This window comes from Passer domesticus, chromosome Z, assembly GCF_036417665.1.
Source record: "Passer domesticus isolate bPasDom1 chromosome Z, bPasDom1.hap1, whole genome shotgun sequence".
In the NCBI taxonomy this organism is placed as follows: Eukaryota; Metazoa; Chordata; class Aves; order Passeriformes; family Passeridae; genus Passer; species Passer domesticus.
In genome coordinates this window covers 28,445,411-28,463,241 of record NC_087512.1, presented here as the reverse complement: position 1 = coordinate 28,463,241, position 17,831 = coordinate 28,445,411, and the positions used below count along the sequence as shown (strand labels likewise).

The 17,831-nt window shown below is 33.5% G+C and overlaps 1 protein-coding gene across 5 annotated transcripts in view; it reads left to right on the top strand.

The window, feature by feature from the left end:
- RFX3 (regulatory factor X3) overlaps nucleotides 1-17,831 on the top strand; it is a 124,765-nt gene that overhangs the window by 99,505 nt on the left and 7,429 nt on the right. For all 5 annotated transcript variants that reach the window (XM_064404984.1, XM_064404983.1, XM_064404986.1 and 2 more), the window contains 11 exons: nucleotides 1,225-1,406; nucleotides 1,976-2,095; nucleotides 4,577-4,698; nucleotides 5,897-6,009; nucleotides 6,777-6,892; nucleotides 7,475-7,629; nucleotides 12,061-12,158; nucleotides 12,430-12,579; nucleotides 14,050-14,258; nucleotides 15,231-15,384; nucleotides 17,457-17,499. In XM_064404984.1, the coding sequence (XP_064261054.1) occupies nucleotides 1,225-1,406; nucleotides 1,976-2,095; nucleotides 4,577-4,698; nucleotides 5,897-6,009; nucleotides 6,777-6,892; nucleotides 7,475-7,629; nucleotides 12,061-12,158; nucleotides 12,430-12,579; nucleotides 14,050-14,258; nucleotides 15,231-15,384; nucleotides 17,457-17,499 (1,462 nt within the window). The remainder of the gene's footprint in view (nucleotides 1-1,224; nucleotides 1,407-1,975; nucleotides 2,096-4,576; nucleotides 4,699-5,896; nucleotides 6,010-6,776; nucleotides 6,893-7,474; nucleotides 7,630-12,060; nucleotides 12,159-12,429; nucleotides 12,580-14,049; nucleotides 14,259-15,230; nucleotides 15,385-17,456; nucleotides 17,500-17,831) is intronic.

Here is a 17,831-nt window from a genome sequence, read left to right as displayed (position 1 = left end):
TACCTTTGTTTGTAAACCAAGACAGGCTTCCGTCAGATCACTAGTGAAATAAGTTTAATACATTCACACAAAACTCAAATATTAACAATTATACCTTTTCTTCAGCTATATTTCAAAATGACAGATGCTCTGTTTGGAAGCAGATGCTCTGTTTGGAAGCACTTGTGAATATTAGTATGTATAAAACAACGATAAGTGATAATTAACTGTACTTATTCATTTTTGTTATTTGAAATGCAAAATTGCCTGCAAATCAAGCTAAAAATTTTATGTCTTGGAAGCATTTGCATCGTCTTTCTGTATTTTTCTGGAGCCTAGAAAATTCTAGGGATCCATGACAAGTACTGGGACAAATAAGGAAAATGTTGACTTATCAAAAAACTAAAACAATGAAATGTATTCTCAGACTATATTGTTTTTTATATATTTTGTCATTTTCCTTTAATATTAAATCTAGGAGTATTAAATTGTCCTTTTAGCTTTTTTTTTTGTATATTAGCAACAGCTAGAGATGTTTCATGAGTATTCAGTACTTAGCACATGCAGTGATGTTACATAATGTCTCTTCTTGCATGTTTCTAATTACCTACTACAATTACATGAAAAGATTACTGTTTCTCCAAGAAAGTCATTCTGTTCCTTTTGGAAGTCAAAGGCAAGCAGGCTACAGCTGAAAGGGTTTGTATCCCTAATGATTCATAGATGTACCAATTATTTTCAATAATTACCTAGGTAGCTCTTTGACTTTTATGCGGTAGCTTTTTTCTTATCTGTATCTTAATGTTTTTTAATAACAGGCAAAGAGAAACAGTATCATATTCCAGAATTACAAATGCATTAATTACCTATTGTGCCCAAGGAGTTTGTTTTCTGCAGTTTATATGTATTACATTCATGATTCCTTTATTTCTTTGTGATACTAACAATTTGTCTTCAAAGCATAGATACCTTTATCATATACTGATGTGTGGTACTGAATCAAAAATATTTTAAGAAAAGGGCACTTTCCTGAGGTCACAAGTGCAATGAATTCTGCTATTCCTTGGTAATTCTGAGGATGTTAAAGCATTGTTGTTTAATATTTAAAGACACTCTGAGGAAGGAAGTAATTTTTTAATGGACCTAAAGAGTGGTTCCAACTGTCAGAAGTTAATGCTGTATGCATACAATATTTTTAATAAAGTATATAATAGGGGGTTTTTTTCTGTTTTGTATGTGATATAGCTTCAATGGCTTTTAGACAACTATGAAACTGCAGAAGGAGTGAGCCTTCCAAGAAGTACCCTTTACAACCATTACTTACGACACTGTCAGGAGCACAAGTTGGATCCAGTCAATGCTGCCTCCTTTGGAAAACTCATACGGTCAATCTTCATGGGACTACGGACCAGAAGACTTGGAACTAGGTTTGTGCAATTGAAATCCTGAATTATAATAAAAAATAAAGGTAAAAAATAAAGAATAATTAATAAGAAACTAGTCTGCTAGGAAAAAGAATACGTAAGACCTGCATTAAAATATTAGTGGTTTTCTGTCAGTTCTGTTTCTTCATGTTGAACAGATCTATGTTATTTCAAGATGCTATTATAGTTTTATTTCTTCTGCTTTTGACATTTTATGTGTTTATCTTTTGGTAACTACACTTCAGATTTTTATCATTACAAATAAAACATAACTTTCCATTTGGAAATCACTAAGAACACTGTTTGCCCATCACTAGATAAGTTATATTTATTTGCATTTTATTTTTCTTACTCAAGTGGAGTGCAAGTTAGTATGCTGATAATATTTGTTTAAGAGAGTGAATTAATTTCCCAAAGGTAGTAAAATGACACTCATGTAAAACAGGTATGACAGGAGAGCCAGACCTGATTTGTGTGTGTTGTTTTTCAGTCAATGTAAATTGTAAAGTAAATGTAATGTAAATACGTAAAACTAGTATTACTGCTCTTTTAATTCTTGCTTTTTCATAAAGGGGGAACTCCAAATATCATTACTATGGGATTCGTGTCAAGCCAGACTCTCCTCTTAATCGACTACAAGAGGACATGCAATATATGGCCATGAGACAACAGCCCATGCAGCAGAAACAGAGGTAAAGTGTGAAACACAACTATTCACACTATTTCTAGTTCATCAAGTCTTACTTTTCCTTACATGGACAAGTTGAAATTCCTGTTCAGCTTTTTTGCTGTGAAAACAAAAGTATGCTGAATACCCAGTTGATGTCAATGATGTCAGGCACCAGTCGTTTTAGAATATTTACCTAGAAATTGTCATAAATTTGCAGAAAATAAATAATAATAAAATTACCTATAATATGGACAGATTCTTCTTAACTATATTGAATTATTGACGCACAAGCTGAATAAAAGCAGTAAGAGCTTTAATTTCAAACATTCCTGTTTCTTTGCATTGTTGTATCATTTTATGATCACACTTCTTATCAGAGAAATTACTATTAAGTTGCTTGGAATTTATTTGATATCCCTGTGAAGAATTAATATGACCACAATGGTTTATCTCCAAGTATATGTAAGTATGTTCCCTTAGTATCTGTAGTTCCTGAGGAACCTGTGAAGGCTCAGTGGTTGAAAGCTGTAGCACAGGACTGTACTGATGGTGAAAGAATGTGTGAATATGCACATTAAAAACTATGTTAAACAGAAAATTTTAGGGGGAAAATTGGAAATGAGTAAATTTCTTTGAAATTAATTTTTATTTGACTAGTGTTACTAGCCAGTCATACTACCCTGAAGTAAAATACATTAGATGCATAATTTCACGACACTCATAGATAGAAGAGCACCATATCAAGCAAGTCACCTTTAGAACATTTACTCCTCCAAAAACATTCAATTGAATGAACAGTTTGGTATAGTGTACCAAGCATATATTGTGTCCTTGTGCACAACTGAGATGGAAAACACAACTTCAAACTTTGACTTCAAACACAAAGATCATTTTGATCTGAAATGATTTTACTGTCATTTCCAGACAGTACAGATTATTTACAACACTAAATGGTAGCTTATGGTAAAATATATGGTCTTAACTATCTTTTGCTGAGCGTAATACAGGAGTATGAGATGTCTCATAATAACATCATGTAGAAAATGCTTGTTACAAAAACCATGGCAGAATTATATGGTAAGGAACAATGATAGATATTTACAAAATCTTCCAGCAAGCTTATTTTACCCACTCAATCTCATTCACTTACACATTTCATTCACTTGCACCCAAAGTTACATATGTGCACCAAAACATAGGCCACAATGGTCTAACTAAAATTATTTCTGGAAAAATTACACCAAACATTGTCACATCTCGTCTTCTTCGTGATTCACAAAGAAAAAGTGATTTTAGAATTTCATTATATAGCTGTTAGGACTAGATATTTCTTTTCGTATTATTTGCTTGATTATTTTATTTAACACCACTGTGTGTCTTACATAGTTCCCTTATTTTCTTTACCTAAGTATGTTTGGCATCATTTTCTTAACTTTAAGTCAGTATGTTCCTTAATTATATCCAAACAAAATCACACATATGGCAATGTGTGCAGTTAGTGCTCACTTCTGTGCCCCATGGTTTGCACTTGCACGTATGTACCTGCACCAACATGCACCCAATTCAGGCTCAATTCACACCAATCCTAAGCTCTGCTGCGAGAATCTGTAAAGGTGTTGATGAGGGGTGGGAACTGCAAGATACCATTATGTACAATAGGTAGCTGTTGCATGAAAAATACTGTGCTATAGAAGGGTTAGTATTTAGCTTCAGTGTTTCATATATGACAGCATGTGTTCTTATCATTGTTATCCAAGTGTATTGATAAATTCTAGCAGGATTTATTGAGAGAACTAAAAAACTGAATATTGTAATTTTCACAATTACGGTAATATTTCTCTTTTGTCAACTTATTAATATTTCTAGTGGTTCATTTGTCTTTTAAATTAGTGGTAAATTGTAGTCAATATACCTTTTTCTGGGTAGCTATACCAATTCTACCATCTCTATCAAACACATCTAATTGAATAAATACTACTTCTAGTTCTCTTCAGCAAAGGCTGTAGACTGAATGTATGCTTCATTTCTCTTCATTCCTTTTCTTAATTTGGAAACCATGAACCTTTTGGATTTGCATAACTTTAGTACCCCCAAAGTGCTCATTTTGAAGTCTTTGTTATCCTCAGACAGTATTGTTGTTTCTTCTTAAAAGTAATGAAGCATTACCTTTATATTACAAAATTATGCCAATCTGTGTGGAAAGGGAAGGATTTGATTCTTTTTGGTATAAATTTGCTGGTGTTACAATATGCTGTTACTAAGCTAAATTCTACCAGAAATTGAGGGTACTTCTGGAATATCACCTTTGTGAATTCTGTAATGCATTGTTAACACTCTGGCTTCCCTTAGTGGTTTTTTCTTCTGGTTTTTACAAAGTAAGTAAGAATATCTAAATTCTTTCGGCACTTGTCCTGAAAATTTTATTTTGAGATGGAAAAATCAAACTGTTTTATTTGTGAAGAAGTAAGCAGAAAGTATAATTTTGTACTTGATATTTTTGCAGGTATAAGCCTATGCAGAAAGTGGATGGAGTTGCAGATGGCTTCACAGGAAGTGGTCAACAGACAGGAACATCTGTTGAACAAACTGTAATTGCCCAAAGTCAACATCATCAACAATTTCTAGGTATGAAAGCAGATTTTATACTGCTATATAAATAAGATGAACTTTGTTTTCACAGTGAATATCAAGCCAGACTAGCAATATAATTGTGTCTGAAGTTATCATGCCCTCTCTAAAATCCTTACTCTCAACAGAACTGAAAGGCACTTAAATTACACTTTATGTAATTTAAGTTTTATGTAATATTTAATGTGCCCCATGTAAGTATGAAAGGAAAAATAGGAAAAACAGTGTGAGATATACTTCATATTACATATATATGAAGTTGCTTTGCATTAGTATATTAAATGTGCATAGTGAAATTTTTGCTATGAAAGTAGTTTCCTTCATGTGCATTACAATTCATTGTATTTCATGAAAATTGGCATAGGGGGATGGCATTGCACCACTGTGCAGGTTAGCCACCTCTGGCAGTTTTGAAAGGGCGTTCTAGTGTTGTGGCTGGAAATAGACAAATAGTTTCAACTGAAAACCTAAAGGTCATGTTTAAAAATACCCAAACTGTGGATTTGTTGACCAGTCATAGAAACAAATCATAATTTAGTTAATTTTTTATGTAAAAAGAATCCTTGGCTGTGCTGATAGAGTGTGCAATTAGTGTAGGCTTATTTGGTTGGGGTTTTCAGCACCAAATCCTTTGGCTTGATTTTGCTATTACTAAAACCATTTAAAGCCTAAGGGTAGCATTAAAATGTTTTGAATCTTCTTTTCCAGGTATCTTCCAGTCCAATATTTTTATCTTACCAGCTTGTCTCTCAGAAACATTTGTGGCAAATAGTAAAAGCACACAATGGCTCTACTTGAAAGTCTAGTAAATGTCAAGTAAAAATGTATATTGAGTTTATTAAGCCCCATCACACCTGGCAGGATGGAAACTCTTCAGCTGAGCAACAAAAAAATTATTCAAGGATTAGTCTCTCCTGAACTGATTTCTTTGTAATAGTCTGAAAAAACATGTGTTGGGTTCTCCATATAGGTATACCATATACACTATAGCATTTTAATATATTCAAGTATAATTTTGTATTTCTTTTTTAATAAAAATTGTTAATGTATTTAGTATTTTGGCATACAACAGCTATTAAATAATGTCCCCTTTGAATATTATGACCTTTTGGAATTTATGTCTTTGTATAATCCTTAAATTTTTTTAAACTATACTGTAACTGGCACCTCTTTCATTATGTTGTCATGACAACAGATGCATCTCGAGTACTGCCAGAGTTTGGAGAAGTTGAAATATCTTCTCTGCCAGATGGTACTACCTTTGAGGACATCAAATCACTACAGAGTCTTTATCGAGAGCACTGTGAGGTATTTCCTATAAACCATTTATTTTCAAAAGTTCATGGCTTTTACTGAAAACCAGTACAAGAGAATAGTGCCAAATATATTGCAGCCATGATAGTGGCATGTGACTTTCCCCACAATATTTTACTTATCTCAATAAAAAGGAGAGCAAAAAGGGTTTTCTGAATGATCCCCTTTACAGGGGACAGAGTAACATGTAATAAATACTGAGAATGAAATATTGTTACATGTATGTTTTTCAGAATGTTAGACTTTAGATTGTGTGTGGAGATATTTGGTTTAGTCAATAGCAAATGTAAATCAGGTTAGATTATAATTTTATTTTCTTTTACATTGAAAGCAGTAATATTTTTCTCGTATCAAATAAACATTAAGGCATTTAAACCACATTTGATACTGAACAATATGTCTTTTAAAATTATTTATGAAGATGCTTCCAGCTTATAAGGCATTATGAAAAGGAGTAACATTTGCAGTAGCAGTAAATATTTTCTGTGTGTAAATTCCTCTGATATATTTACATAGGGCATACTAGTTCCCAGAGGCTTCCATGCAAGCCTTATGCAAGTCTCTGTGCACAACAATTTAAAGTGCTGGATAATTTATGGGTATCAAAGATAATAAAACAGGCACCATTTATAACTTGAGAAATATACAGTTTGCCTTGGTTCCACTTTGTGATGAAGGAAAAGAGCTGTAGATCTAGTTGGAGTTGGGAGTGGAGGGATTCTGGGTGAAAGACAATATGATCTCATGTTTCATTTTTTCAGGCAATACTGGATGTGGTTGTTAATCTTCAATTCAGCCTGATAGAAAAACTGTGGCAAACTTTCTGGCGCTATTCTCCTTCTGCTCCACCTGATGGCACTCCTGTTAATGAACCAAGGTCAGCAAATGTTTCTCTTTATTTAATATGTCTCACGATAATGTAAGTGTGAAATTAAAAAAAATCATACTAGTTTTAACTAGTAAATTCTTCTCCTATGATTATTTTCCAAATTAAATGTATGCTGTCTGGCAGTTTTTTATAGCCTGGGTGTATGTAAAAAGACAGTCTTGAAACAGTTGTGTCTTCCATGGGGGTATTTTGCATGGACAACTACAGAGAAGTTGTCTCTTCCCAATATTCGATCCACTTCTTTTAAGCCAAAGGATCATTCATATGTCTGCGCTGTTTATGAGCTGTAGGAGAATTATGGAGACATTTTTTAAATCCATTTTCATGTGAGACAACATCCAAATAAGTTATATTGGGTGCAAATGAGACATCTATGATGCCTGTATAAAAAAGTACATTTTAACACCCAGCTTTTTACCTGCTGTAAATCATAGAATCATAGAAACTTTAGGTCAGAAAAGTCAAATTCAACTGTTAACCTAGCACTACCAAGTTAGATGCTGAACCATACCCCTAGGTGCCATAAATGCATTATCTTTTATTATTTTGCCACATTTTTTTTAACACCAGCAATCTGAGTGAAATAGAAAGTCGACTTCCTAAAGCAAAGCTGATTACTCTGTGCAAGAATGAGTCTATTCTGAAATGGATGTGTAACTGTGACCATGTGATGTACCAGGCTTTGGTGGAGATTCTCATTCCTGACGTCCTTAGACCTATTCCTAGTAAGTTCAACACCTGAAACATTTTGTAAAGATTTTTCTGCAAGCATATATATGATGGAGGTGCACTTGTGCCTCACGGGGCAGCTTAAGAAAAAAGTTTGAAAGTTACAAAATACTGTATCATTTATCCTTAGTTTTGTTGTGTAAGGAGTTGTGCTGGGCAATGCTTACATCACATGTTAATCTTTGATTCGTCTGGAAGAGAACTGTGGTCTTTGTGATTCCATATTTGGAGATGTGGTACTTTATCCCTAGCAGCTGAAATCAATTCTAATAACTGTTAAGGCAATGAAAAATTCCTAGTCCAATTTATTACTCTAATCTACTGTTTTCCTGTCATACAACCTGCGTGAAATAGTGAGTGATTGTCCAGTCATACCACCATTACCAGGAGGAGAGCTTTCTTTTCAAATTCAATTTTATTAGAATCTGTCAATGCTCCAGCAATGTATTTTTATGGCTGTCTTTGGTAGGAAACAAATTCATGTGAAGAAAGTTTAACTCCTTCATGAAGTATTTATTGTCTCACATATACTGTCCTAAATGTTATGTTGAAATCATGTTTGCAACCCACTAAAACCCTCATAATTTCTATGTATTATCTTCTTCCAATGAAAAAACCCCAGTATTTACTATAAAAAGTTGGATTGATTTTTTTTATTAGGGCTGTAAGTAGTTTTGCAGGCAACAAAGCTATATTGTCATGCTGTGAACACCTCCTCTGCTATACTGAGTCCAGCAGTAGTAAGCACTCAGTAAGAATATTTGGTGGTAGTGCCTTGCAAAAATGTTGTATTGACTTCTTTCTTGCCAGTGGAATAAAATCAAGTTTTAGCATATTATGTATAATAACAAAAAAACTGAAACTAGACATTTAGAAAATACTAAGGTTTGCCATTTACAATGCACATTTTACCTAGCAATTGGCATAATTTGTGCATCTGTATAGCAGAATAAAGGAAAAAATGTTTTCTCAAATACATGCAATTATTGACAACTATTACTTGTATAAATCATTTTGCATTGGTTTGTGTTTAAGGTTTTACTTCTCTAATGACAATACCATTAGGTAGGATTTTAGAGTAATATAGTGTATCACAAACAATCAGGTAATAATAAAAACTCCCGCAAATTTAATTATAACATTTAATAGGTTGAATGAAAATTCTCGCCTGCAAAAGCAAATTAATTTCTGAATAAAAAGGTAGTGCAGACAGTTTTTCATCAAACCTGATCCTCTCCTTTTCAGTTACTTTTCCTACAAAGCTTGGCAGGCTCTAGAGAAATGTTTAAATGACATCATGCTGTCTTCCTGTCTTGCTTCGTAAGATGCATTGGGCATTGCCAGTACAGGATTTCAATAAAATCGGGGCAAAATCAGTTACTGTCAATAACTGGATGCATCATGTCTTTTTCATGCTATTTATTTCTTTCTAGAATTACCAGTTATATTTGAATAATTGATACCTACTGTGTTTGACATTCCTGTTTTGGGGATGGTTATCGGACTGTTGGGTTCAAACACATCCTCTGATCCCAGGACAAATTCATCCCAAGAGACTTCTGCCTCCCTTTTGTGAATAGTCCAGTGGTTTTCTGCTCAGAATTGCACTCACTGAGCTACCTTTGGAAGACAGCTAAAATATTTTCTTACTTTATCATTTATGTCCATCTAACTAAATGGCTTTTTTTAGCAGCTTTCCTTTACATGATGGGCCATCTAGGTTTCTTCTTCACTGTTAAACGGTTACAGTCTTATGATTTTTTAGACTCCTGGTTTTGACAGTCATTACAAGAGACTAAAATAATGGGTTACGATTGAATATAACAAAAATGCAGTTGGGTGAAGCAAAGAAATTCATCATCCTTTGTGGGAAAATCGCAGTTTGTAGGAAAGTTTTGACCCTGTAGAGGCGCTGAGACTATAAATGCTTCATTGAAGGCATATTTATGATTTTTTTGAAAAAATGGGAAGATAGCAGCAGCTGCTGCTCAAAATAGGGAAAATATTAATTTGAAAGGGGCTTGAAGAAAGCATAATTTTTTTCAAGGGTTTTTTTTTGTTACTGAGATCTTTAGTGTTTTTTCTTTTTAACAAGTCTTGTTGTTGATACATATTACTGGACTAGAGAAAAAAAAGATTGTTGAGGAAAAAAAAGTTTTATTTTTAACCTCTGTATTACATTTATCAGCTGAAATATTTTGTACCGACAGAAAGAGTGAGGAATTGCTGTGTATAAAACAACAAAATTCCATTTCCTAAGAAAGTGAAATGCTGTCCATTGGAGTAAGGAATAGAGACCATAATTATCTAGTGCCCCGTTATGTTTTACAATGAACATCTTGCATCTTCACACATGGCAGAATGGAAAGTAACAAATTTCCTTGTGAGTTAGTTTCCATGATAGGTGGAGAATTTATGCAAAATACACTTCCACACTTCCATGTTACACAATTCCAGACAGACAAAAAATTGAAGTACTGGAAAGACTGTAAAGCTCAGTTTTGTAGAAGTCAGAGGTGTTTTGGTTCAGAAGTCAAGCTTTTTAGGTGCTTCTGCAGATCCAACTTTCTATAACTGTTATTGCCACATCCTTTAGTGTGTAACAAGGAACACTTAGTGATTTAGGCCATTTACTTTGAACCATGTTTATCATACAAAGATTCTTTGAAAGGGTTCAGGTGACCTTAAAAGTTCAAGGACGTAGGTACTTATGGTTTTGGCAATAGCTATATGTGTACTTGGGGATATGAGAAAAATTCTGTATTTAATATATCTCCAGAGGTTATTAGAAATTCATGATGGTTCTATACAATACTGGTGCCTGATTAGCTACTTTAGCTATTTTTGTTTCTTCACAACTTAGAATTCCTTTTAATTGTTCCTTTTTCTTTCTAGGTAAAGGCTTTTCTTAAGGCCTGAGCTGCTTTTCCATGTTTATTTTTAAAGGAGATCAGCATTACAGTGATGCAAATAATTTTGTAACATATATATGTATACTTGGGTAAAAAAGAGTAGTGAGAACAATAGAAGTGAAGAAGCGGTAATATTTTTTTAAATATCTAAGTACTATTCATACAGTATTTACATTTTACATATTACTTCCATCTCGTCTGGTAGTTAAGAAAAGGAATACATAGTCAATTAGTAAGTGCACAGAAATAATTTACAAAGCGACACAAGTGAGCTAGGGGATTGACAGGGTTGAAGAAAAAAGCTTGTTCTTCACATGTAAACCTTAAAGGAGAAAAAACCTGATACCATAAGAGGGCTCAGCTAACATAGATAGTTTGTAAGATCAAATTGTGGTCAGATAAGCATCCAAAGGTGTGGTGGGTTATAAGAATTACCAATATGGATTCTACTGCTTATGACTGCATGTTGAAAAGATATCACAAAATATACAGCTTCTCTTTTAGTAAATTTATGTTTCTGTTAGAAAGCTTTATTTTAAAAAGGTATTATTAAAAAAGGTATTACTTCAATAGCTATTTTCCTCTTCACTTTTGTAGTTGCATTCATTCTCTAGTAGTCATCAGAAACCTTTAGTTTTTTTCTTTTTTTGCCTAATTTTTGCAGCAGTTTGAGTGTGCTGCTGTAATGTCAATGTGCAAGGTTTAGGCATGGGAAAGCTGAGTTTCTATCACTCAGAAGATATGATTTTATTTTTTCCAGATACTATTCCTTGGGACAATACTTCCTGTTCTCCTCATTTGAAAAATCAAAATCTCTGGTTTTAGTAATGCAGAGTACTATAGGGGCTTCTTCAGTGTCTCTCTAAATCTGTCAGCCATTCACCATTTCTGTGGATGCTATAGAAAAGAAACAAAATGCACACAGATTTCACAGTCATTTGAATAATTTCACTTCTTGTCAGTGAAACACATTCCTATATCTTGCTTATTGATGGTATCTTAAGGACTGCATGCGAACAGAATTTATTCTTTAAAACTGTACTAAGCAGCACTATGACATAGTTTAATATTACTTTGGACTTATTTGAGGAAACTGCAGTATTCCTATAAGTGGATTTTTCCCCCAGACTTTAGCTTTTTGAAAGAGGTGTCTAGGTAAAATGGAAAGCTGAAAATTTGTGTTGGAAAATTCCACCACAACTGCTGCAATTAGTGTTGTTCTTGTATAGGAGAGCCCCCAACAATAATGCTAAGTAACAAACTTCTTTGGAAGATTGTCTGGTGAAGAAGTCAGAACTGGTTATTGAACCAAAAGTAAAAATAATTATTACATAATATTATTAATACATTATTGTGTAATCTTCATCTCAGTGAGACATTTTGAACCTAGAATAGATTTGTCTAGTAAATAAATGCAGCAGACCTGAAAGTTGTGTAAAAGAGGTCTGAGGATGCAAAACATTTCAAGACGTGCACTGCTTTCTTTTCATTGTGTTTTTATTCTCCAATGCACAGGTGCCTTGACCCAAGCCATTCGCAATTTTGCAAAAAGCCTTGAAGGTTGGCTTTCAAATGCCATGAACAATATTCCACAGAGGATGATACAAACCAAGGTAGATGAAACTTGAAGTACTATTCTTGTAGTGGCAAACCAAGTGGGCAATAGCATCTAAAAGGAGAAGCATTTTAACGTTAATGCTAAATTTCAGGTTTAGCATCAAGCATCAAACAAATGGCAGAGGAAACAATATTATTTGATCTGCTACGTGGTATAATTCAAATATGAGGACTCATTAATATACACCATTAAAATGAAAGTCAAGACTCAATCTGTAGAATTAATCTGTGGAACACCATATTTAAAAATAATAAATTTCTTCATAGGTTGCCGCTGTAAGTGCCTTTGCCCAGACTCTGCGAAGATACACATCTCTTAATCACCTGGCTCAAGCAGCTCGTGCTGTGCTTCAAAATACTTCTCAAATCAACCAGATGCTCAATGATCTCAACCGTGTTGATTTTGCCAATGTTCAGGTAAAATTTAGTTTTGAATAGCAGGGGTTTTTTCAGTTTCATTTTTTCTGTGATTTTGAACATTATTGTCAGGCATTATTCTATCAAGAAAGTCAAGTGCTAATATTTTGCTCATTCATATATTTTGTGACTCAGTCCTATGCTTTAGGAAAGTAAGAGCTCAGAACCATTGCCTGTTTCTATTTACTGTCTTGAAATGCACGTATTCTTCCAACTTCTGTGCATATGTAGAGCAATACTTTCTTAGAATGAGTACCGTGAATCGTATCTTACTAATAGCAAAAATGTTATTTTAGGATTAGAACTCAATAGCATATCTTCTGAATGTCTCTTAAAGTTGTTAAATGCATAGCATTTTCAGTAGAGACTATCTCCATACATTAGTATTAAAACCCCATACATTAGTATTTTTTTTCTACATGCCTCTGCCTAATTTTACAAGATCTGCTGAATAATGGATTAGATTAGTACGATTAGAACCTATTGAGTATAAATTCATGTTTTTACTAAGCTTAATTTCTCTACATGTTTTTGCTTGTCCAAGGAAAAATACTTTTGTCCTTTTGGCCAGTGAAGTGAAAGGTTTCAGATTCCTGGTAGTTCTCTGTTTCTCTTCATTGTAAAAGAGTGTTTTAATGTACTTGTTAACACACTTAACAGAAATCTAGTCAAGAGTTCTTGACCAAAGATACAATATATTAAGTACAGTAATATATTGACATGGATACAGAGTCTGTGAATAAAACTTTAAATTGGCACATGACAACTAAAGTTTAAATGGAAATGGCTTGCAGTAAGTGAACTGTCATTTTTTTCTCATTTTCTGAATTTAACAGTTAACTTTATTTAAACTTGGTAACACTGACTAAATTGCTGATTGCTGCATAGTGTGTTTCTCCACTTGTGTGCAGTTTATGTTGTCTTTAAGTGATGTGTAATCTATTACTGTGTAGAGTCAGCAAACAATCCTTGTTTGCATACAAAGTTTCTTTTATAAGATGATGCAACAGGATTTGTCTTAAAGCTTAACTTCTTCAGAACAAAATGAATGTTACACTTGATTTCTCACTAATTCCTTTATTACTTTAGTCCCCTGCATTTGACTCTTCCTCCTGCTTGTCCTGCCTGAAGTCCCAGAAAAAAATTACAAGATAGAAGTACTTCAATAGAAAAATTACAAAAGTAGAAGCCTTTTTTCACAAATGAATGTGGGAAACAGGAAACTTGTTTGTTTACATTGTTTGTTCTAATTTCTTTAATTGATATCTATTCTTTCAGCCTATGCTTTTCCCACCTATTTGCTTTCAACAAAATTACAAGAGATGTAAAATTAAAACCACTTTCTTAGACTGTCTAGTAAGTGGGTCTGGTCTCTTTCATCCATTGAACAGCTGAACCTTTGAGATACAATTACATTGTGTGCTTTGGCTTATGTATTGTCAATTCAAGAGGTGCCATGTGCTATAACAGGAGCAGGCTTCCTGGGTGTGCCAGTGTGATGACAACATGGTTCAGAGACTCGAAACAGATTTCAAGATGACTCTTCAACAGCAGAGCACTCTGGAGCAGTGGGCTGCCTGGCTTGATAATGTAATGATGCAAGCATTGAAACCATATGAAGGAAGACCCAGCTTTCCTAAAGCAGCACGGCAATTTCTGTTAAAATGGTCTTTCTACAGGTAGTATTAAATTGATCTTAAAACATTCTAACGATTCTATTAATTGCCAAATTGTGCATTGTAATGAAGCTGACAAATCTAATATCAAACAGTGGCTTGGTACATCATAAAAAACATGGGATTTTTTCCAGAGGACTCCTGTAATTAACCTTGAACTCAGGGCTGTCAGCAACTGAACAGGGACCTAAATGACCCCAGTTTATTGTTTTAAAGGCCATCTGAAAATGAATGCAGGTGTAATTTTGTCCAGAGTTAGAAACATATTATGAATTGTTTTGGTTTAAAAACTACACAGTTATTAAGTCACTGTTTTTAGTATTACATTCTAAAACATTGTGGCATCAATGTTTATTAGATAAGAAAGGCAAAAGCTGGGTTTAATAAATTAAAAGAACATTAAGACAATCATTTCATGTTAGCTGCTTATTGAAACAGTTATCAGAGTAAACCTTGTTCTTTGAACATGACTGTAGTGACTGCTTGCTCAAGATACAAAGATATAATATGAACACACAATAAGTCTATTGTTTTTGAGTTTTATGTTTCAAAGCTTTTTAAATTCTGGCAATTAAAAGCGTTGCTGTGGAAAGATTGACACAACAGACATTATTTAAGCAACAGTTTCTTTAAAAACAAATAGTTTTCTTGCCATTTTAGTTGTTTAGGTTTTCAACAAAGTCTCTTTCAAGTTGAGTTTTACACACGTTCAATTAGTGGCAGTTATGCATAGGTCAATACCAAAACTAAACCAGTCTGGTTATTTCCTATGTGGTGTTCAACAGTACGTTATGAGAAAGGAGAGAAGCCAATGATTGCCCTTTCCTGGTCATCGCTTTAAATCAGATATTTGAGGATAATGTTACTTTTGAGAATATTTGTTTTGAGGTGAAATGTCTGTCTACATGGATAAATGTTAAAATGCCTGTGACATACAATACATAAACATATATATATATTTTTATTTTTGAATAGCTCAATGGTGATTCGGGATTTAACCTTGCGCAGTGCTGCTAGCTTTGGCTCTTTTCATCTGATCCGCTTGCTTTACGATGAATACATGTTTTACTTAGTAGAACATCGTGTTGCTCAGGCAACAGGAGAGACACCTATTGCAGTTATGGGAGAGGTAAGATAATATGTAAGAGACTAGATTTAGTCATGAATTGGAGAAAGTGTTTTTGCACATTTTTAAGTGTGTATGTAGAATGGTCGGATGTTCTGCAGTATTACAATAGATGAGTTACAAATATATACGGTTTCAAACTTGTTTCACTGGTTCATTGTAAGAGTATTAAAATAACACTGAATTCTTAAAATCAGTTATTTCTAAATGAACTTACTCTTTTACAAATCTGCACACAGATTCATATGCATAGTTTGAAGAATGTTGATCAACCTGCAACCATTTTCCACTTTTTGAGACCTGAATATTTTATTTTAAAATAAAAAAGAGCACAATTATAGGAAAATGTTACTTCGGTTGATCTATTTACATGCATTTGCACGCATAATTTCCACACAAAATGTATACCCTCTTTGACATAAGAAGGCTGGTTTACACGCAGAATTTTGGCTTGTACAGACCTGTTCACATACCAGTGCAGATATACATAGAGGATTGCAACACATTCGATTTTCATACAGTTATTTCGAAGACTATTGGCTTATAAAAGAAGATCTAGAGTCTCAAAGCACAACTGTTTTTTTGTACTCAGCTATGGCATCTTCAAGCAAAGTTTCTCTTATCCCTCTTTTTTTCAGTAGTTCACCTGACCATTTATTTTGAGTGAGAGAGTAAGGAAAGCATGAACTATTCCCAAAGAATAGTGCTTCAAAGATGCTGGAAAATGAATATATTTGAAAATAGGCTAAATTGTTAATAGGACAGATTTCTTACATTTTTACATTTGTGAGTCACTCTGTCATGTTCTGTGTTACCTATAAATTGCAGGTAATTTTGCTAGTTGAGTTGTCATTCTTCCCACAAGATATATTGATGGGCTTATTAAATATTATAAAGAAATAGTATATTTTCAAGAGAAGTTGGAAAGTGTCTCAGCTTGCTTTGTCAAATTATTTTATATCATGTGTCATGACATGTTTCATAACAAATATTTTTTCTGCTTAGTAGAAAGACCTACCATCAGTATAAGATGCTCTTACCTTTCTTGCCTTTTATTTGCAGAAAGTACTACACAAGTATGCAGTTACTACATTTTTGTTGTCTCAGCAGACTTTATATGATAGAGACATAAATGTAGCATTGGGCCATCTAAAAATCTTACAAGAGTGAATATGGAAATACTGTGAGGAAGTAATTATTGCAAAATTTTTGGAGATGAGAGGCAGAATAGAAGTAATACATTAAATGCATGTCTTCTTATGTTTCTGTGTATTCAAAGGCTGAAATAAAATGAGGAACATTATAGTCCAACAAGCACTGTAAAACAGTATAAACTGGTTGCAGCTGAGAAAGCATTCTCATACTTCTCCCTTCCTCTTCTTCCACCCTTGGACACAGGTATCAGCAAAATTCTTCTGGAAAAGACTGGTATCATCATTTATGGCTAGAAATGTATCTATCTAAACAATGTGCTTTTCATTTGATATCCACTGGTGGCATTTTACTCTTCCAAATTTCACACAAGGGAAACGGAGGAAGGAAAGGGAAGAAGGTTTCTAACTTCCATGCTTTTAAAAGCTCTGGATTTTTATGTAAATCAGTTTACAGGTTATAAACCCTTTCTCAGCAGTGCCTTTCATATGCCTTACAGGTAGATTACCAACACTGACATACTTCATTTTTGTTCCAGCACAATTAAAACGGTGCCTGGGAAAATTTAAAGAGAATTTTTTGTTCTAATATTGGCAGTTAAGAATGAATATCCATTATAATTTATAGCTTTATAAGACACAGAAATTGCTCACTTCAAACAACAAAGGCCCTGAGAAGGCAATCTTTAAAAAAGGTTGTACTTCTCCATTCTAATTTTTGAGGGTTTACTTAGTGATAATTGTCTTAATAAGCACAAGACTGAAATGGAATGGGAAATTGTTCTGCTATAGATATGGCTGTAGCAAAGACCATGCATTTGAATGAATGCATCAAACCAGTACAGCACAGATTTCTACATCACAGATATTCTAAGTCCACATTTGCTTAAGACTGTGTCCATTTTTTAATTGTTTATTTTGCAGTTTGGTGATTTAAATGCTGTGTCCCCTGGAAATATGGATAAAGGTAAGCATTTTAGTGTCTCCAGGGTATAAGTCTGTTTAGAACTAATGTGTGTCTGAGAAAAATAAATCCTTATATTTTAAAAACACAAGGATTTAAAAAACAGTCAAACAGAATTTAGAGCTGTATCATCCTTGAAAATGCATGTATATGCTGTATGGATACATTGATATAATACAATAGCTCTGTATGTAATATGCCACATGTAATAATGACTGGAATATTGTAGGTTTGTTTTACAGTAAGACTATTTTGAAGATGTTTATTATTGTCATAAAGAAATACTCCAATTTTAATGCAAATTTTGTTACATCTAATAGGATGCAGGAGGGTAA